General features: G+C 39.9%; 1 protein-coding gene across 1 annotated transcript in view; it reads right to left on the bottom strand.

Annotated features, from left to right (window-relative positions):
• Positions 1–274: 274 nt before the first annotated feature.
• Positions 275–22,701, bottom strand: part of dock1 (dedicator of cytokinesis 1) — a 203,809-nt gene continuing 181,382 nt past the window's right edge. Inside the window, 10 exon segments of the mRNA XM_030754788.1 lie at positions 275–1,141; positions 4,320–4,471; positions 4,738–4,912; positions 7,161–7,359; positions 7,857–7,999; positions 10,011–10,148; positions 15,687–15,770; positions 17,841–18,017; positions 19,440–19,526; positions 22,354–22,438. Coding sequence (XP_030610648.1) covers positions 1,046–1,141; positions 4,320–4,471; positions 4,738–4,912; positions 7,161–7,359; positions 7,857–7,999; positions 10,011–10,148; positions 15,687–15,770; positions 17,841–18,017; positions 19,440–19,526; positions 22,354–22,438 — 1,336 coding nt within the window. The 3' untranslated portion in view covers positions 275–1,045.

Genomic DNA, 22,701 nt, shown 5'->3' with positions numbered 1-22,701 from the left:
ACACATTATGTAAATGAGACTGCATTTGAGTAACATTTCCCAAATAACCCACCACTCCTGTGCGCTGATAAAGAAGTGGCTGCTGCGATGGCTGTCAATTAAGCAGGCAGAAAGCTTCATTGCTTAGTGTTCAGCTGAAGTGAGGAAACATACAGATTGCCAATTTGTTTGGGATTTCTGAAATGTGCAAACACTCAGTGTCTATTTTCAGCACCTCTAGCTGCAGACAGAAATAATGAGGAAGACATCTTATTTTAAAAATACATACATTTGAAAGTTTATTCAGAAGTCATGTCAGTAGTGAATTGGGAACAGTCATTATTACTGAAATCCAAGGTTACAGCAATCAAGGACAAGATCTGAACAATGATAACGTGGTAGGCGTTAGTTGTATGCGCACTCCAAAATTTTACCAATAAAATCCATGATCGTTTTTTTTTTTCCTCCACATACCAACTTTGTAAAGTCCCTGTCAATTCAAAACCTACAAGCCCTTTTTTGTTCATGTAAATGCCACTTAATCTAACAACATGTTAATACAAAAAAAAAATATATCATCAAATCACATACAAAAAAACCCTGAAATAAAATAAAGTCCTATATACAAACCTCTGTACATAGTGGGAATATGAGTAAAAGAGGAATTATGCTTTAATGAGCTATTTGCTCTCATATACTTGAGAATGGGTCAGTACTGGAAAGCTGCTGGTCCAAGCTTATCTGTCTGAGCGCAATGTCACAATAAAATTTTGATGCGGCATTGTATCGGTCATAGACAGCATCTACAAATTCAGTGAATGCTCCCTGCTGCAGACTGCATCATCGTCAAACAGTAGGCAAAAAAATGGAAAAAAAAAAAAAAAAAAGAAAGAGAAAGAAAAGCTGGTACGAGGGGGCGGGCTGCGGTGAGGTATTCATCTTGTCAAGCTGGGACAGGGAGCGAGGAATGTGTGGGTAAAAACAACCACTTTTCTGGGGTTACTGTTGATGTTGTTTTTGTTGCGTTGTCAGTGTGTTGTTTGGTCCTACTGTCAAGTTTCTTTGTTTACTGCACAATTCCTGAATCGATGGAGGCCTGTTTCCTGGTGGTCTTGGGAGGAGGTGGAGGAGGAGTCTTGCTTGGAAGAGGAGGTGGAAGTTGCTGCAAATAGACAAAACAGGGATGTGAAACCTCATTTTTACAAAACAATTCGGCTTTAAAGCACGAGATTAAAATCTTCTGTCACTCCCAAATTAGTTAAGGTTTTTAACATGGGGGTTAATTCTATGATCGTCTTATGTAACATTTATTAAACATGATCGAGGCTTAAATTTATTAAAACATGTCACACCTTATCGTACAGCCTGCGTGGCTCTACAGATGACTGAAGAGGTAAGCTATAGTGCTTATAGAGCAAAAATCTCTCACCTTCCTTTACAGCACATTATTTTACCAAAGCTCATTTTTCCCTCTATACACTCCACTCTAATCGGATCAGACAATACAACTACTACAGTTTTCTGATTATCAGTAATAATAAAGAATAATGAGAACTTTATTGACATACTGTGCACAGTTACCCACAATTATCCATAACCCACTCCTGTTTGTGCTCAAAAGTGTTGTAAACGGATAAATAATGCTAAAATTGTGTTAACACTCTTTAACTTTTAATTGCACAGATACTTAAGAATGATACAAAATGTCAATGCCCCCATCCATTTTATTCTACTCATCCAGGACCAGAATCTGGGGCAGAGAACCACAGACCTCCCTCTCCTCAGCCACCTCCTCCAGCCAGCAGAGAGATATAATCTCTCCTGCATGTCCTGGGTCTACCCTGGGGCTTCTTCCTGGTAGGACATGCCTGGAACACCTCACCTCGGAGGCATCCTTGTCAGATGCCTGAATCACCTCAGCTGGCTCTCCTTTTGATACAGAGGACAGAATGACTGAACTCCTCACCATGTCTCTAAAGGAGAGGGTAGCCACTCTTAAGAGAAAGCTCATTTTTGTCATTTCTATCTGTGATCTCATTCTTTTGGTTACTACCCGTGACCGAAAGTGAGCATAGGGATGTAGATCAACTGGTAAATCGACAGCTTTGTTTTATGCTCAGCGCTCTCTTCACCACGACAGACCGGTACAGTGTCCACATCACTGCAGATGTGGCCCTAATCCATCTATCAATCTCCTGCTCCCCTCACTCATAAACAAGACCCAGAGACAATTAAACTCCTCCACTTAGGGTAGCAACTCGTCCCTGACTTGACTCAAAATGTCAGTGTTTATAATTATTCATACACATCTTAATAATCGTTGGAATATCCTTTTTGATGAATTACATCTTTCAGTCTTCTCTTGTATTTCACAATCAGATTCTTGCGTGTATCTTCTGGTATCCTGGACCACTCCTTTTTTAGAGGGCATTCTAGCACTGACCTTTGTTTTTAGCTCATTCAGCAAATTTTCACTGGGGTTGAGGTCTGAACTTTGAGATAGCCACTTGAGAAGCTTCATGTGATTATTGATGAACCATTTTCGGACAGTTTTGGCTTTGTGTTTGGGATCATTGTCCCACTGGAAGATCCCGTTACAGTGTAGACCCAAATGAAAGACTGCCTGTTTAACGTTTTCATCACGGACCTGGATGCAGTCTTAACTTTTCATGATCCCATTGATGTTGAAGAAATTGCCAGCATGATGCTTCCACCACCATGTTTCACAGTGGGTATGGTATTTTTTGGGTTGCTTATTTCATCAGACCTCAAACTGGATGACCAGAAAGCTTCTCCCTTCTACAAGTGCTGCTTTGGAAATTCCAAATGTGCCTCAGGTGCACAAGCTTGAGCATTTGAGTCTTCCTGGGCCAATGCCCTCTGAGGTCAGTATTACGAAGACTTAACCCAAGTGCAGTCCTTGAAACCTGCATCCTATAGGCTCTCAAATTCTTCTAGATGGCCTTGTAGGTGGTTGTTGGATTACTGCTGACTTCTTACACAACTTTCTGGGGACACTTTGGGCTTCTGACCTCGATCTTTTATGTTCTTGAACATCTTCATGATGGAACGTACAGCGGCCTTGTCATCTTGGAATCCCTTTGCGATAGCTTTGCAGCCTTTGCCCTCTTTATTGGCAGTCACAGTGCATGACTTCAAGTCATAACTGAGCTCCTTAACCTTCATTAAGGGTGACAATTTACTGAATGGTATGCAGGGGGTTTGCCCTGCTTTTATAATTGCACTAACCATTTGAAAAAACTATGGTCTAGGATGTTTAAATTTTCAGTTGTAACTAAAATATACTGAAATATTTATGAAGTTTCTAGGAAGGGTATGAACAATTACAAACACATTTTGTGTCAATAAAAGCTAAAAACTGTTAATACTTATTCTAGTATTATTTATTCATTTGCAACACTTTTGAGCACTTTGGCAGAAAAATTTGATCTAATTAAGATTTTTCTTCACGTGACATACAAACAGGGAATGAACATGATATGAATAATTGTGGGCTTAAGTATATTTTTGTGGCAACAAAATTAAAGATTAGTGGCTAGAGATCTTCTGGGGCCTTAAGATAAGGGAAAGGGTATTACAAATCTTACTTAATCCATAGAGAAAATGTCTCAGCTGTTTAAGCTTGTCTCTCCACCTGCATTCCCTTCCTGAAGCACTTGAGTGCCCAGCAGAGACTCAAATGCAAGTCAGTGACCTCACCTCTGCCTCCAACAAAACTGTAAATGAAGAATGGCTGTCACTCAGTCTCAGGACATCTGCTCTCACTATATTACTGTCAGCTTGCTGCCACACTGTGTGTCCATGGCTCTGTTTTACTACCTGTCCATGGGCCGTGACAGTGGATAAATAAGATTAGTTAACAGAGTGGTGAGGCAAGAGGGGTGGCTAGAGTAGAAGTCGCAGAGTGTGGAGAGATGAGTCGCTGATTAACAACAGGAGGGCTTCTGATGGATGTGAGAGGTAAAGTAATCATCCAATCAATCACGTCTGAGCACCAGGCTGGCTGAGGGAACGATGAGTATAAATAACAGCAGGGTGGACAGGCGGGTATAGGCTCTCGCTGCTAACTGACTGATGCCTACACTCTTCTGTGACACACATTATAAAAATGATGGACAAATGCAGAGCAAGCTAAAATGCAAGTGAAAAACATGCATGCACACAGACATGAACTCATGCACGTTAGCACAGGAAGTACATGAGCAGGGGATAGTGGAGGAGGTTGACCCAAATGTCAAGTGCATGTAGCGGTCGCTTGTTTCATTATAAGTGCCATGCATCATTAAGGAGCTGCTCTCAGCCCTAATTAAAACACCTACTCTTTGATGTGGAGGGGGTGGTGGAGGCGTCGAGGGACTCGTCAAGTCTTGATTATCTAGCAGGTTGCCGTAATCAGCTGTGTTGCCTTTCAAAGGCAGCGGAGGAGGGGTCTCACCCTTGTCAGAGCAGCCCATCCCGTTCAGCTCCAGACCTGTACGAGAGGGCACTCATCAACTCACATTCGTCACTGGACTACACCAGTATTTCTGAAGCAGCAGGGCTGGCAGCCAGAAGAGATCAAAGGGTCCATTTCTGAGGAATTCCTGTTAACTGAGACTAATTATATTTTTTAAAGCAGCAAGAAAAAAAAGGGGACTAAATTTCAGAGGTGATCATTACTTCACATATTTGAGGGGAATTTACACACACACACACACAGTGCTGAATGACAGTAAAGTAATGTAAGACTGGTCTTACTGGAAACGGCATGTAAGTTATAGGAGGCTTTGCTCCTTGGTGTAATGGGTGGAGGGCACTGTGAGGAGGAGTTGGAGGATGAAGAAGGAGGTCCAGGTGACACAGAAAGACGACGGTCTCCACCGATTTGATTAAGCACTTGACTTCGTGGTCTCTGGGGCCGCAGAGGGCTTATCTGTGTGATTAGGAATAAAGAAAAAAAAATCAGCCTGTTACCATCTGCTCAAAGTAAACAACTAAAACTATATAAGTTAAAAAAAAAAAGCAGATCTGAGATTAAAATAAATTTGACTGAATAGAGACATTTGATGAAATATCACAGGAAATCAATAAAAGATCACTTGAAAGAGAAAATCTGTCCCAACCAAAATTTGTTGGGAGTATTGTGTGTATATGTACAGTCATATTAAACAGGCTATTTTTGAAAGAAAGTAAAAACCATTTGGATAAATCTTGTTGGACTGTAGTAACCGATTTGTGGTTACAAATAATTGTTTGCATGCAAGACTCTTTTTTTTGCCCACTTTAATATGGCAGGAATTTGAATATGAAAAGCTGTATCCTCAGGGCTATTCCACACTGTAGGCTACATTAACAAACAACTTTAGACTTGGTCAACTGAAACAGTCAGTCACCAGAGAGGCACTAAAAGTAACACACTTTATTCAGGGATTTAATTTTCCCTAGAATATTGAAGATTAAATTCATATTATGGGTGAAAAAAGCTATTTCTTGATTGCAGATTATACTTTCAAATTGAGCTACTACATCCTGGTATGTGGTAATCACCAGAGACCACTAGGTGCTCTACCCTTGACCCCGAGGGCATGACGCTCCCGTCGCGAGCCAGACGGCTCCACTATTGCCAGGGGCCCCTTTTGGATTCCATTCCTGCCCTTATCTTAATGCCGTTAGCCAGGGAGCATTCCCACTGGGCACTGAGAACACAGTGATGCCAGGTGAAGAGGGACATGAGCACAACAAAGAGAGAGAGAGAGGGGGGGGGATAAAGATATGAAGAGTAAAAAGAGAACTGGGGGAACAGTTGAGAGGCAGAACTGTGAGCCACATCATGTAGAGAAGAAAAGGGAAGAAAATAAAGACTAAGTCAAAGATCTGAAGAGAACAGAAAATAACAGAAAACTAGAGATAATGCTCAAGATACTCTTGTTTATAGTTTCTCTGACTCTTCATGAAAGTGAAGACAAAAAGAAAAAAAAATTGACCTTCAGAACAAAATCAGAAAACAGAAGAGGGATATTTGTCTATTCTATAGCTCACTGATGTTTGCCATATGGTGTACAAACTTTTTTTTAAAGATTTTTTTTTGCCTTCTAATAGTTTTTAATTTTTTTTCTTTCTATGCTAAGAAGAGTTAAATCCATTACACTGTTGTAAGAGAGTACTTAAAATGTTTACAAGAGTATGAGAACGGTTGATGAAACCGACAAAGAAAATAAGGTGAAACCACAATTTTCACCTTGCAGTTGGTGCATTTTCTCCAATCGGTGAAATTTCACTCTACGCGCCCGTCTGTCTGTAGCCGTTCGTGTATGCTGTTTTCACACGTGAACTTTGGACAGTTTTGGGAGAATCAAGCTGAGGGATGTTTTCTACAGCTGTCTGTTCACACATGTCGCACACAGCAGGAAGCAGTCCACCACGATCACACTACTGGAAATATTCTGTGGTTTAGGTAAGGGAGCTGCCTTCAGAGCATCCAGGAGGCAGCACACGGCACCCATTTCTCTAGTGGTGAATGCACTGGGTTGTTAGCTACAATTTTCCATACACTAGTGTATAAACATCATTTGGACTCTCTAGTATTGCGCTAGCAGGTTAAAGATACTAATCTCGGATCTGACAATGTCAGAAATTTGGGTTCTCACAACTCTGTCAGGTGATATCTAAAAACATTTAAGAGGTGCATTTGTGAGACAAGTGTTAGTGAAAATCTTGAAGAAATTTAATTAAAGGTCTTATATTTGGTTTACCAATAGCTCAAACTGTTACAGCAGACAATGCTTTGAATGCTTTGTAAAGAAGTTAGAAATCTAAAAGATGGATGCTTTGCACAGCTTCTAACTGGACGGCGCAGAGAATCTCTCCTTCTATTCCTGAGTTATGGAGCTGAATAACTGCCAGAAAAGTGTTTGTGCAGCACATTGTAATATAAGGTTGACCTCTGACCTTTTGGATATTCAACTTCATCACTCCCCCCATTTTAACCTATTTGACATTCATGTCATAATTAGCAGTTAGCATTTATGATGTTTTTGTGAGGTCACAGTGACCTTTTACCCTCAAATTCCAATCAGTTTATCCTCGAGTCCAAGTGAATGAAACAAGCCTGTAGAGTTACAGGAGGATAAAGAGGAGGAGACAACTGAGGCAAACAGAAGACGGAAAAAGTAAAACCGTACCGTCTCTGAGAGTATGACCGCTTCAGGTGGCTGCAGAGTGATCTCTGCTGTTTTCATCTCTTTATCAAAGACCTCCTGGTGCTTGCTGTTCCTTTTCTCCTTCTTTTTCTCTTTGCGCTCCTTCTCGGGTTCATCGCGATCTAGTTTGTCCTGAGACTTGGTGTGCAGCTTTTTTGGTAGAAGAGGCTCCAGGGCAAAACTGAATTAAAAAAACAAAAAACAAAACATCGACTCAAACAAAATATATTAAAATGTATTGACTTCATTACTACCTTTTTCCTTGAACTTGTATATACCAACTTGTGGGAATATTCCTTTATCACTAGTAAACAATATCAAAGAACTACACAAAACTATGTGTGTGTTTTAAGTACATTCCAATTAAACAATCAAAACAGTTAATAGCAAAAAGAAAACTTTTGTCACAATTTCAAAGTGAAGCTGTTAAAGATTTAGCCTGTTTCTGACCTGAGCATTTAAAAACAAAACACAGAAGCAAGCTACATTTTTCAAGCACTTTGTAAGAAATTCTCTTAGATTCTGAATCAAAGCTGCACCTCTGTACAATATTAAAAATGACATTATTTTTTCAAAAATAACAACATGGATTCTTAAAAGAACAAAAAAACAAAGGACAAATGTTAGAGATGACATGAGGTATTTTATGCCCCAAAGAATTGTGATGCACAGTGTTACCCATCTGAGCCAGGCCTGGAGGGGGAGTTGTCAGAGGAGATGGAGGTGACTGAAGCTACTGACAGTGGCCTTTGGGAGGAGGGCATGGTGAAAGACCTAACCATGGAGGGAGGACGAGGTCCCCGCCGTTCATCTGCTGGCGGCTGGCAGCACAGAGGAAAAGAAAAACAGAAAAGAATTCAGCTTTTTTTCATCAAGACGGCAAGTGGAAATGACCCAAGTGACCAACAGAAGGGCACCGGCCTGAATACTTGACCTCTATACTAGAGCCAGTGTCAGTTGGGGAGGGAGGTATATGTGTGTGTGTGTGCTTGGATCCACTTCTCCCATTACAGGGAAATCAATACAAAGCATGAAAATGATAGGAATCTAGATTTCAACCAGAATTAACACCTAGGGAGAGATTTTGGTCTTTGATGTTAGATGGTGCTCATCAAAACATCAAATGAGGGAAGAAGAATGGTGTTCTATCACTCCATCTGAGACTTGTGAAATCAATGCCCGAGGCACACTGAAGCCCTTTTGGTGACACATGGTGGCACAACACTTCATTAAAACACTTCATGTTGGCTTTTCCCTTTAATTTGTCACCCATCTTTCACTAGCAGTGATTATATTTTTGAATATTTCTGCAGTCAGCTGAATGGTCAGCAACTTCATACCTGGAAAAAAGTGATAAGTTTTAAAAAGCATTAAAATGTTCTGGCTACCAATAAAACTGCCCACAACATATAGCTGGTTTGTGACAGGAAAGCTGAAGGTCTTATCCTGAACTTATGTCCAGTAGAGAGCTCATAAAAGAGCAGCTTATCTGAACATATAAGGTTAGCGGTAAAGAGAAAAAGGAACCTTGTGGGATTATTAATTTAAGCTGAAATCTGCTGAAAGAAAAATCTGGCAACAGCAGCTCTAACAAAGAAACCTTTTGCATATAAAGAGTCTTTTCAGCTGAAGAAAGGGGCCATCACACACCTGATAGGGTAACCTTATTATCACACCCTAGAAAGAGATAGCTTTTCTCTCGTTTGAAAGGTCACCACCTTCTTACTTTAAAAATGAGCAGGTGCCCCGTTACCTCGGGGAAGATTGAGTGAAAAGCTTGGTCAAGCAGCAATTAAATCTGTAAAGGAAGAGAGAGACAGCAGGTACCCACCCCAGGAACAACTGACTGCACACAAGCTGACTTCAGCAAAAAGAGAAACACAAATGCAATATACAAGAGCAGGGGAAGCCTGAAATTTCTAAACTGTAAATTTGCCATTTTTTATGACTGTAGTCTTGCCATCTGGACTTAGAAATGTTACTGCATGCTGTTAACTGTTGTGATAATTGTTTTGCTTGCTTTATTTTCTGGTTCAGACACCAGATTTTAAAACAGTTTGGCAGCACTTTATCAGGAAGTCCAAACAGGAAGCTGTTCTACTGAGCTGTCATTACAATGCCCACCGTGCTTGTGTGCAACCTACATCTGTATCTGTTTTAACGGTGAGGCCGGTATTGTTTTCACCTCGTGTTTGTGTTATTATGAAAGAAAAAAATGTGCAGACATTTACTCTGTCTCCCACAAAGATGCTTTTAAGTACTCTGACAGGTGTTTATCTGTCTGTGGACATATTTTGCCAACACAACAGAGTCACAGCTGTGCAAGATAGGGTGTAGTTTGAATCAAAATTAAAGCATCATTCAAAGATAGGCATCACTTTCTTACAACTTTAATGCAGGCCAAACAAGCCTTTAAATCTTCTGGTAAAACATTTTAAATTAGAAAGTTTTCATTGGCTCATTATAGTTCTATTCTAATGACACAAACCAAACAAAATACTAAAGAAATATGTTATTTTATTTGTGCTATCTTTGGAATATTAAAAAAAAAGAAAAGAAAAATACGTAGAATAAATGTTTAACTACAAGCTCACCAAAGAAATAAACAGGAAGACTAGAATCCTATATATAGGATGTATGAGAGATGTAACAATAACATATTATGTTATAAAACATTTCAGTAAATTCATCTCACAGAAATCCTCAGCGAAGCAACAGAAAAAAAATTCAGAAAGAACTGCAGATTCCATTAGTCCCTGTTAAAATTAGCACACTGAGCTACAAAGCACTTTCAACACACAAACACACTCCAGTACAGGAAAAAGCTCTTACCAGAGTCTTTACCCCATACTGTTTCTCCACCTTCTCTCGCAGTTGCTTAAAGCATGCCTCCATGCGGTCGTGGAAAGGCCTCAGTGCCTCTGTGACCTTCTCTCCGTGGATCCGAACACCTTCAGCGAGATGTGGAATCTGGTGGAAGAAAACAGCAGCATGAGACACCCTCATCAAAAAAGAACCTGGACCGGAGAGATGAGAGATCCATGTTGCTTCTTGCAACATGCATTAGCATCTGTCATAAATTTAATTTCAAGCACATGTCCTTTGACCCGCTGGCCCCTTGGATGTGCATATTCAGCACAAGCAGTAAATGTACATCATTAATTTTGCATATGCACTGCAAGCTCATCCAGGTGGAAGCAGAATGTGTTACAGAAAGCTGTTGCCATGACACTACCTCTGCTTTCTTGACAACACCATCATCAACACAACATATAAATTAAACACAGCAATAAAAAAAAATGCTTGGATTGATTACACGTACAAGTACATACTTGTTTCTTCATATCTAATTGCAAAAACTTGAATAATGCACCGTAGAGAACACAAAAACATTGCTGCCCGTCACTCTGTAGGAAGCTGGTGAATAACAAAATCTAAACACATACCAGAGGCAGCTCAGGTAGAGAGAGAGAAAGACAGAGTGAGAGAAAGCAAGGGAGAGACTGAAAATGCTGAAAACTAGTAATTAGGAAACCCCGGTGCCACAGTTATTGTCAGCAAGCTCTGCTGACTAAATCTGGTAAGAGGAGGATGCGCCATCCCTTGGGGAGTGAGCACTGACTGATTTTTTTCTCTGCTGCTTGAAATCACAGGTTAAGATGTTTTTGTAGAGGCGTTTCTGTGTTACATGCCATCTTCGGCAGTGAAGAACTGCACAATAACTCGGCAGAAACAAGCAAAGATGTTACAGCCGGCTGTGTTAATAGCAGGTCTTTTCTTTCCCACAGAAACTGTAAAAATATTCCTTTACGGTCTACTATAAATGAGAAATACTGTTAAAGGTGAAAGGAACGGAACTTGCAATTTCATACTTATGAATAAGTAAAACCAAGAAAACCCGCATTAAATGGGACTTAATTTCAACATTTATATTCACGGATCCCAGCCAGACAATGAAACACTGCATCTCATGCTTTTAAACTGGTAGGTGGGATAGTAAAGATTAGACTGTGTGTGTGTGTGTGTGTGTGTGTGTGTGTGTGCTAACCTGACCTTTCCTAGGGCCTGCAACCCCCCTATTCATTTTCCTTTAGGACAAACTGCCCCACCACGCTTTAGCAGGCGCAAACTTCAATCAGCTGGCACACAACACCAGCGCACATTTCTGATGCAACATTTCATAATATTCTCAAATGGTGGATGTTTTATTTACACACGTGTCAACATAAGACCTTCTGTCAGAAAGGAAAATTACCAGTGCAGGAACGCGTTCAAAGATGTGCTCCTGCAACTTAGCTATACGTTCTCAGGCATGTGATGCATTGTACTAACAAACAGCATCCTCTGATATGAGAATCACAAAACCTCTGGCCCAAAAGGATAAATGAAATGAGCCCACAGGCACTCTGCAAGGGTTTCCCCTGTTAGGAAGCACCTTCATCATCACTACTGGGAAAGAAAAGAAAAGACGACTGAAAAAGAAAAGGCAAAGGGAAGGAAAGAGATGCAGAAGGTGAAAAAGGTTAAGCGAAAGGAGGGGGAAAGGAGTTTGAAGGACAAAGTGTTGAGAGAAATAAAAAAACACAGCGAGAGTGAAAGCCGAGGCAAGATTCACATCTCCCAGGATACCCACATCTTTTTATAGACCTTTGGATGATTGAGTGCGACTGAGTGGCGGCATGGCAACAGATTTCTGCTTGGTGGCTGCACAGCGATAAGCTCATTGAGGAAGACACTTATGCTCAAGGTTGTCAACACACGCACACACACATTTACTACTTTAATTATATAACTTAACTTTTTTAAAGAAGCTTCTAATCCTCTCCAGCTGTCTAAGAGGGATATTAGTTTATCAGTTTCACAAGTTGGCATATCAGCAAAAGATATTAGCTCATGTGACACTAAGGTGAATGCCATAATTAGACACTGGAGACCCGGTGCTGCATTCCATCCAGCTATACATTTTCTTTCACTTATCCAAAAATCCAGTCCTGAGTCCACACTAAACATTGGCTTACAGAGTCATGATGATGCACACTGTAAAAGTTAGTTTACTCTGTGAAACAGGTACATTTTAGTCCTTTTAATAGGAGAAAAAGGCTAAGCTGAGGTGCTAGCTGGGAAGGCTAGGCAAGGCTATAGGCTTTGGTGCTGGTCTTAGCAGGTACAGAATCAAGATCATATGTCACAGCAACAATAACATGTCACTGTAACAGGGCCACCATTCCTGCACGCTTTAAAAACAGCATTGATTAAAATATCAGAAGACAACTAACAATGGCATATTGACATGTGGATAATTTGAGTTTTCTTCCCTGATACTGAGAAACTACAGCTGCAAAAACAGTGGCAGAGCCATTCTAACCAACACTGCTGTGTATAAAACTGCAGACTGCTTGCAGAGAAGGTCAGACTAGCTGAGCACAAAGGAGTCACAAGTACAAGAAAATGAGTAGCTATTAAATAGAAACATGCACAGTTCAACTCCAATACCACGAATTTGCTGTTCTGTGTTCACCAGTCTTGAAAGTAAGAACACCGATGTTCACATTGCACTCACAAGCAACCGACTTTGTATGACACTGACTCAACCAGCCAGTTATGTACAACTACACCATGCTAAGATTACAGAGGCAACGGTGAGGAATGGATACTCAACTGTGGCAAAATCTCCTCTTTATCTTTGGTTATACTCCTTATAACCAAAGATAATTTACTGAAGCTTTAAATAAAGACCACACTCAGACCAAAACACCACACCAACACACATATGAATAATATTTAAAAAAACAGCTTTAACACTGAAGTTGCCAGTTGTATTTTTACTTCCAGAATTCATAAATTATGCCATCATAATTCCTTACAAACCAGAACTTTTGAACTAAACCTTCTAGCTGCTCTTTGTTTAGTGGACTGCAGTGATTATAGATCATGTTACGGCCCCCATTTATAACCAGGCAAATGCCAGTATTATCAGCTGACAGCTATAAAAGAAATGGCACTGAGGTTTAAAAAAAAAAAAGAGCTCACTGTTCCTAACTGAACCCTTCATTCAACGGCCTTTCTGATTCACAATGAACAGACTTCTGAGCCACACCCTGGGGTGGTCAGATAGCCACACTGGCTTCGAGGTGCCTGGTATTAAAGCTCCGATGACATATTAAGACCTTTCGTGAAGGCCACACAGGTCTTGGAGACGGGCGCAGCATTTGGCGAGTCAGACAGACTAATAAGTAGACTCCACTATATGTGAGATGATGGAACCAAAAGAAGAAGCCTTCTGTTTGAGGACCCTATTAGGAAACAAAACTGCTATTAAAAGATCATGCGTTTATGCTTGTGAATACGATGCAGATACCCTTAAATAGAGTGAATCATATTGCTGTGAATAGTTTCAGGGACTAATTTAGGCATCTGTCCAGAGCCAATTACAAACATAAACATCCCTGAAAACACCGACTTCATACTTGCAGGGAGTTCTTTTTTTTTTTTTTACAATACCTAATTTCCTGATTTCTACTTGCTCATTTCCTCTCTAATTACTAAACTAGGACAACAAGTATTTCAGGACAGCAGTGCACACTGGCTCATTTCTACCCGTTTAGTTTGCTCATTGGAGCAGGCTCACCTTCATTTGTCTCATTTAGTTGGATTCAAAACACAAGATAAACAAGCATGCAGTCTCTGGCAGAGAGACAGCTGACACCAATTCAAATCTGCTTTAGTGAGCTCTCTAAAGTTTGTTGTGGGTACCTTTGGCACAAGCTTTCCTCTGTGGCATGTCTGCACACAAATGTCATTATTTTAAACACATGAAAAACACTTTTCGATCTGAAGCAAAGGCAATCATACCAAGATTACTGTTGCTGCTTCATAATGGATATAAAAATAACTGATAGGTCTTCGAGATAAAATCTAGTTGCCTGCTCCAACCCTGTCACATATAACATCTTTGTGATATGCACAACGTTCCAGGAGTGATGAAGCAGCAACATGTTTATTTTTAGGTTATCCTCCTGCTGCTGTGTCATCCTCTACTTCAGTCAGTGATTTCCAAAATATCCCCATATATGCACCATTTGAATGTCTTCGACAATGATTATTGAAAAACAGACACATATGTAAAATTTTAATAATAAAAAAAAAAAAAAAAGTCTCAGCGGCAGAGCAAAAATAATTATGTGAGCAGAATCATCAGTGTCAAACACGAAAAACCAGTATAAGCTTTACATTTTTCTGTGTGAATCACTGTGTCTTGTAAAGACAAAAGGTATCGCAAACACAAAAGAATGTTACTTTTCAGATTCGGTAAAGTTCCACCAAAGAAGCGGAGCACAAAGTTGACCTATTTTACAAACAACTGAGAGAGGAACAACTTTAGAAAATTAAATGATCTCTCTCTTGCAGTGAACAAGAAGTAGCAGAGAGAAGAATTTCTTGTATTTCTGTTCAGTTCCTGGGTGAACCTTAAGCCAGGAAACCGTGACTTCCTGAGTATTAAAGTGACCCACAGTTCAGAGCTAGAGAGTTAAGTGAGAGTTATTAAAGAAGAAAAACAAGACAGAAAACTATCTGAACACGGAAAGCATTCCGAAACCCCAAAGGGAGGAAGTTTTTGTTACCGTAATGATAGCAAGGAGTTCATTAATCAAAGATGAACTACAAATTATGTTCTGTTGACTTTCATAGTAAGCCATTAAACAGGATGCTTTACTTTCCAACAGTACATGCATGCATTTCTTGGCTGCTGCATGTGCATCTCGTTCCGGTCTCTGTGATGCTGTGAGGCTCCCAATGCTAATTTCTGCAGAGGTGCAATCTCACAGCTTGAGAATGTTTGTTTCAGCACTCTCGCTTGCCATTATCTCCCCTGAACTATTTAACACACATTCCCCCTATTCGCGAGAGTTACGGCACTGAACACTATTATTATATTTTCAGCTGTAAGTTTCAGACTGACTTTTTTTTTTTTATGTATACTCACATTAATGAGGTTTCAGAAATAAATGCTATAATAAAGAGAACAAGACCATTATCCTCTAGAACTTAAACTGAAGGGCTTTCAATTTTAAAATCACACCACATAATGTCTGGAGGACCCTTGATGCTGGTTTAAGGTTTTAAAATTTCTTGTAGTGATTCCATTAATAAACTCTTCTAATAATTTTAACCATAGTGACTTGCTCAAAGCAAATGAAACCAAGCATCAATTATGTTAAAAGACTGAGTGGGATGAACGCATATTTTCATGCCTCTCATGCGCCTCCATACCATCTAATCCATGCTCAGCATTTTGACTGTCTATCGGCCATGTCTTCCTATACTCTTCACTTGTGCCATATAGAGAAAAAAAAAAACATCTGTTAAAGTAAAACAATTTGCAACAAGCCGGTGATGGCACTGTTCCCTGAAACCTGACATCTTTGGCAATTCAGACTACAACTACAGTATCATGCTTCGCCATGATCACCTGCGTGTCACATGGCTATTTCTGGGCTACGGTCTTACCTGCCAGGCGATGAGGTCCTTCAGCTTCTCTATCTTTTCAAGGTCCTCTGGATGCTCCTGCATGTACTTGTCATTGAAAAATGCCTTGAGAATAGAGAAACAGAAGAACATTGGAGTAAGTATGGCTGTATAAAGGTAAATGTGAAATTGTAAAGAAGTTTGTGATATAAATAAAAAGAAAAATGAGGGGAAATAAAGATGAAACAAAGGTGAAACATTGGGAAGGTCTGTTAAGATGTGAAAAATGTAGTCAAAAAAAAAACCGTCTCTCATGCACTGCCTGCACTATTTCATTGAGACGAAGGAGTGACCTGAGGGCAAAGAATTCCCATTGCTTCTCCTCTGACTCAGGAGGCACTCTCAAGATTGGTATAAGTCTATTTCAGGTATGGAAACCAATAGGCTATCACTTCTGAAATCATCAAAAAGGTAAAAGGGTTGTATTTAAAAAAAAAAAAAAAAAAAAAAAAAGACTTTCCCTTTCCACATGAGCCACTACAGTATTTGAAAAACAGAATAAAATGAAGACTGAATTGAGCTTCTGAAAAAGGAAAAAAAAATACTGTCAGCCACCAGTGTGACCCGTCAGCCTCCTGGCAGTAGAATCTTTAGATGGCACAAATCCCCTGGAAATACAAGTTCTCAAACACATAATTACCAGGTCTCAGTAGATATTAATGGGGTGCATGTGAGCCTTGGTGACCATATCAGTTCAAAAGCAAATGACTAAGAAAGAACCAGGAATAAGAAATGCTAAAATCATAATAAATATAAACCACTGTGAATACGGTCACTTTCTATGATTGGCATTATTATGGTACGAACTAAGTTGTCTGAGGTGTTTAGTAGATGCATCTATGGCATCGATTTGATCATCCTAGGTCACAAAAGTCTCGAGTTTACATTTTCACTAGATTTTAAGAAAACTTGATCTCTAACCTTGACCTTGAGGTCAAGGTCGGCAAGATTTGAACTCATCTGAGATTTTTTTAGTAGTTCCATCTATGGTGTGATTCCTTTGCGCATACTGAGTCTGCTGACTTGTTGCTGGCTGTGAGCTCTGGACGGCTTTAGCATCAGCCACTTTGCCTTTGTTAGCTTCTTTAAAATGTCCAAGTTCATGTGGGTGAGGGTGATTTAAGTGTCCCATTAGGTTTGTCGTTACGAATGTTTCTGTGGCTGTCCGCCTGAGGTTTACTTTGGCAAACTTAGTGTCTTTACTCACAGAATCAAGAATCAAGAAGTTATTGTCATTATACGTCAAGACATACAATGAAATTACGTTCCAGAACCCCCATCCAAGAAATACAACCAACAAAACAAACAGGGAAGACAGGTGTCTGAGGTCATGCAGCCATTATGCGGCGCTACCTTTAAGAAAAGAAAGAAAACAAACACACAACAGGGTAGTTAGGTTCAAAAAAATTCATCTGGTACTGTGCTCAGTGCACAGTGAAGACCAACATGTGGCAGTGGGCGTGAGGGGCGACTATTTCCCTACGCAGCTGAACGGACCAGTTCCTAATCGGACATACTGCAGGCTGACCGGGTGGTCACTGGTTTGGGCTGAGAAATCGGAAATTGGCTGACTCTGGTCCCTGGATGGTTGCAAAGTGCATCTCTAATGATAACATTCAAGATATAAACTATTACACTATGAGGCATTCCTCTTGTTTCTTTTTCAGAAAACGTTTTTCTTTTTGTGGAAAATGTATAAGAAAGGTTTTTCATTATGAGGAATATGATTTTCTACTTCCTTTCTGGCAGTTAAATGACAAGACTTTATTCCACCAGATATAAATCTTGAAAAGTGGGTGTTTAGCTCAGTTTACCATAAAGAAGGGTACTGACGAAACAGCTAGCCTAGCCTGCTCCAAGTATAAAAATACTTGACTTAGCATCACTTCTAATGCTGTGTTCCCACTGAAGGTGTCATTGGTCTGTACAGCCTCAGGCTATTTAAAAAAATAAGTATTATGCCTCTTAGTGTATGGAGGAAAAAAAAAAAAGTGGTTTCCAAAAAACCCCAAAACAGATAAAAGGAAGCTTTATGGCTTGTGCTAAAGTAAAGTTAAAATTAAAGATGTGGACATGGAGGCACAAAAATTAAGATAATAAAGGGACAACCTATCTATCTTTATCTTTGTTGTCTACCTTCTCATAGTTGGCAAAACCTCCCATGACAGCTGGGTCCACAATCCCATTCAACAGCATGGAGAGGGGGTTGATGGGAAGGTTGGAATCATTGAGATGCCGCTGCACCATGCTGCTGATCTTCTCATTGGTCTGCTGCATTGTTTCAATGGCAATTTCTAATGGACTGATCTCCTCCTGTGTAGCACAGAAAGTGAAGGTGTTATCAGATATTCACAGCACTTGTTCACCAGTTTCCGTGTATTTACACACAGTGTATATTGCTTCCACCCTGTGATCACAACAGTCAAAGGGAAACATTTTGTGTTACAGGCTAGAGAAAGGTTATAAGATAATAGGCTTAGGAAGCCTTAACTGCACACATAAATCAAACAGAAACAATGAATAATTTTTGATACTGCACCCATACATGAACCTGGAACTGTCAAATGAAGATGGATAGTGTGCTGGTGTACCAGAATTTCAATTCCCATGCCAACAAAAAATGACTGGCAATGCAGACAAAAAGATGAATAAAGTGCTTAGAAATGTTGTCATTCATTCCCTTAGTGTGTGAAAACTAATTTCGACACAATCTGTTTAACTCTGCATAGGGGCAATCTCATCTCTTGGACGGATGAGAAAAAAAAATGAAAACAAAAAAAACTCCCGAAACACTTCACTGTATTAAGACTTTAAAGAAAACATGCATGGACTGTTAAGTAAATGTCAGAATTAGACGCAAGCCAAAAAAAAAGTAAAGATGTTGTACAAGCAAGACAAATCTCCAATCTGTGCCGGTATGTCTCAGGCCAGCTCGATAAAAAGAACTGTCAGATGGAAGGATTAGGCCTGGTGAATCTCAGCCCAGTCATTAAGCTTTAAATAGAGAGTCTGACCTCGGGGACCTTGCCTCTCCCTGGCTCATCTGGAGGGCAAGCTGCTGCTGACAGTAAATTCCAACTCTGCCTGAAGGAAGAGGTGTCTGCTCTGAATTAGTGTGACAATGGAGAGTTAGCACTCAGCTACATGGACTCAGGTGTCTGGGAGGTAGGGGAAGGCTAATCGCACTAAGTAGTGCATTTGTTTTGGGACAAACTAATGACACATGGAAAAAGCCTGTTTGGGCTCTAAGTGATACTGTAATCTGCCCTTGTGCTTGTGATTATATGGTACACATTTTTCTACACTCCCTCAGACCAAAATGGGGATACCAGACCAGCATTTAAAATTAAAGCATCAGAGATAAAGCAATTAAATTTCGATGTAGCTGGATAAAGCTTCAGGAAACACTTAGGCCCCTTGCTGCGGTCTGATCATCTTCTTATCAAATGGTTTTCAATACAGTAATCCAGGTATTTTTACAAAAAGTGAAAAGAGAGCAAAGTCTGAACTGTCCTCTAGATGCATTTGTGCTGTGTAGCTATTTTCAGTAGAAACATGAGTGCTGGGTGAATCAATGTGGGCCATCTGGCAGAGAGAGAACGTGCCCTGTCGTTAGCCCGGGGAGTGGCACCCCTGCGTCTATACTGCTTAAGTGGACAAATCATATTGATTGTCTTTAAGCAGATCCTCATCTGATTAGGAGGTTTGCTTGGCACAGAGGCTCTTCATACTCACTGTGGAGAGTGACTTGACTTCAAACCAGCGCAGGATGCCAGGAAGTTTGTATGCTGTAGTGTATGTGGTCCTCTCAATCCACATGTTCTGCAGACAGAAAGACAGGCACAAAATTGGAAATGTGGAAAAAAAACGGATACAGCTCAAATCAAAATGATGTGGCACTTTAAACAGATCAAGCTGCAGCTGTGCCAAGCCACTGCAGTGAAACAAGACCGCCGTTGCCTAAATGAGATTACCATAACATGTTTGTTCACTCACATCACACTAAAGGTAAGCTGGTTGGAAGAAGGTTCTGCTACCTCCCTGTCTGGATGGGAGCTCATTAAGGCCCACTAACACATACACACACACACACAAATTCAACCCCAATTCCAAAAAAGTCGGGATGCTGTGTAAATATGTAAATAAAAACCGAATGGAATGACTAACAAATTTCATAAAGCCATCCTGTATTTACAGTAGAACAGAAAATCAAATGTTTATGTGGAGAAAACATATAATTTTAAGGAAAAAAAAATACTAATTTTGATTTTGATGGCAGGAACACATCACAAAAAAGTTGACATTGTTCACCACTGTGCAGCATCCCCTCTTCTTTCAGCAACAGTCCATAAACATCTGGGAACCGAGGAGTCCAACTGCTGGACTTTTGGGAGAACAATGTTGTCCCATTCTTGTATGCTAGAGGATTTTAGCAGCTTTGTTGTATTCTGGCTTCATGATACACCAAATGTTTTCATTTGGTCAAAGGTTTTGTCTGCAGGCAGTCAGTTCTCCACCGAGATATTTCTACAACAAAGCCATGCTGTTGTAATATCTGCAGTATGTGTTTTAGTACTGTCTTACTGAAATATGCAAGGCCTTCTCTGAAAAGGAAAAAAAGAAAGAAAGAAAAAAGGCATATGGATATGAGGATATGTTGCTCTCAAATGTGGATTTACCTTTCAGCATTGACAGTGCCTTTCCAGAAGTGCAAGCCTCCAGTTCTACAGGCACTAATGCACCCCTGTACCAGCAGAGATGCATGCTTTTGAACTGCACTGATAACAAGCTGGATCATTTCTCTCTTCTTTAGCATGGAAGATGCGGCATCCATGTTTTCCAAACAGAATTTCAAAATTTGGTTTGTCTGACCACAGAACAGTTTTTTACTTTGCCTTAGTCCATTTTAAATGAGCTTTGGGCCCAGAGAAGATGAGGGTTTCTGGATCATGCTCACATATGGCTTTTTTTTTTTTTGCATGATAGCGTTATTAACCTGCATTTTTGGTTGGCACAGCAAATGATGTTCTGATTCCTGGAAGTGTTCCTGAGCCCATGCAAAGTTTTCCATGACAGAATCATTCCTCTTTGGAATGCAGTGCTGACTGTCGCTTGCGCACAGAGATTTCTTCAAATTCTCTGACTCTTTTGATGATATTAAATACTGTAGATGATCTTTACAATTTTACACTGAGGAACATTATTTTGAAATTGTTCCAAAAATTTGCAGATGCAGTTTTTGCAGATTGGTGAACCTCTGCCCATCTTTACTTCTGAGAAGGTCTGCCTCTCTAAGATGCTCTTTTTTTTTTTATACCCAATCATGTTATTGACCTGTTCCCAATTATCCTAATTAGTTGCAAAATGTTTCCTTTTTTGTACCACGTACCATTCCAGCCAGTTTCCCCACATGTTCCTGACATCAATCCTGACCAACTTTTTTGGAATTGGGGTTGTAAAGCATCAAATATTTATAATCTAATATAACACTAAACCTTGAGAAGAAAAACTTGCATGGCAGGTTTCACCTGCAAGTGAGGTTTGTTCCAAATTTAGTTTCCAGCCTTTTTTTTTTTTAACAACCAGTATGCCTGAAAATAAAAATAAACAATACTCCTATTTAAATATTTAGAGGCTTTAAAATCTACTTACTACTCACTCTGGAGCAGCAGCAAATTACAAGGATTTGTGTTTATTGACATGCATAATAGATGTGACAGACACAATATGTCTAGCAATAGATATCCATAATCGCTCTGTCAGGACAGAGAAAGTCCAATCAGTCTGACAACAGAAGCAAGTCTGAGATGAGTGAAATTCATCATCCTGTTCAGCTGAAGTGATGCCACAGCAAACACAAAGAGGAAAGCGTCACAGGCTTTAATTTGTTTTCCTTGTTATTGCTACCTGGATATTAAGTGTGCACAAAGAATAACTCACTAGATAAACTGATGACTTGACAGTAATAGTTGCATTAGGCCAGCTGGATATAGATTACTATAGTTTGGATGTTCTTGTTGGCCCCATAATAAGTGGTGTTTCCTGTTTCCTGCGTTTAAAGATGAAATAAAATCCTTTGTCTATCCCTCTCCTGTGGTGTAACTTCTTCTGCCTATGCAAATTAGCTCTATGTTCTACAGTGTTATTGATTTTCTGTACAGAAAATATCTACATAAGTATACATGCATCATAAAGTTGAAAGATTTTTCAGTCCTACAGTAATAAATTTCAAGGTGGCGGTTGTGGCACAGCAGCAACCTGATGAGAACAGGCAAAAGTGGAAATCCATTTTCAGCTTGACTCCATTTTGCTGCATCTCAGCATAAAACACCGACAAGCTATTTGATCAGGTTTGGAGGCTACTATTCTGCCTCCTCTAATTTAACCTACTTTAAGTACATTATCCTGCAAGTGCGCAACTTGCAAATGGAGCTGAGTCACTTGTTCTGGGAAAGTTATTTTATATTTCCTTATTTTTCTGTTGTTCATTTACGTTCAATCCACGTTGTTTAATATATGTTTTTACATTGTAGCTAGAGTTTCCCATTACCACTCTGTGTGTGATTGAGTACTTTTGACTCAATAAACCCTATAACAGTAAAAAACAAACAAACAAACAAACAAACAAACAAACAAAATCAGGAATTACCGCAAACTCATTGTCAGGGTCCTTTTCTCCCTTCCTCACTGGCCTGGAATACTGGAATTTATGGACTTCATTTACTGTGTAGAAGCTGGGGAGGGAGAAAAATCAGTACCTGAGTAAATTAAAACTGTTATGGGCAATCCACAGCTTGATTCAAAGGTTGATTGCTTTGCTTCAGGTCAAACACAGGACAAACCACCTCCCAGGGCAGCTGTGACGGGAATTATTGTGATTTGCATTTGGCTTTTGACTATCTTGAGATATGGCCTCATTGTGAGAAATAAATTCATTTTTGGGTCCCACACGTCACTGGGAGGCCCTAAACTTAGCCTGAGATGTCAGACATGAAGA

Source organism: Archocentrus centrarchus, chromosome 19 (genome assembly GCF_007364275.1).
Source record: "Archocentrus centrarchus isolate MPI-CPG fArcCen1 chromosome 19, fArcCen1, whole genome shotgun sequence".
Classification (NCBI taxonomy): Eukaryota; Metazoa; Chordata; class Actinopteri; order Cichliformes; family Cichlidae; genus Archocentrus; species Archocentrus centrarchus.
Note: the sequence above shows the minus strand (reverse complement) of the source record. Positions and strands in the feature narration are given on the sequence as shown.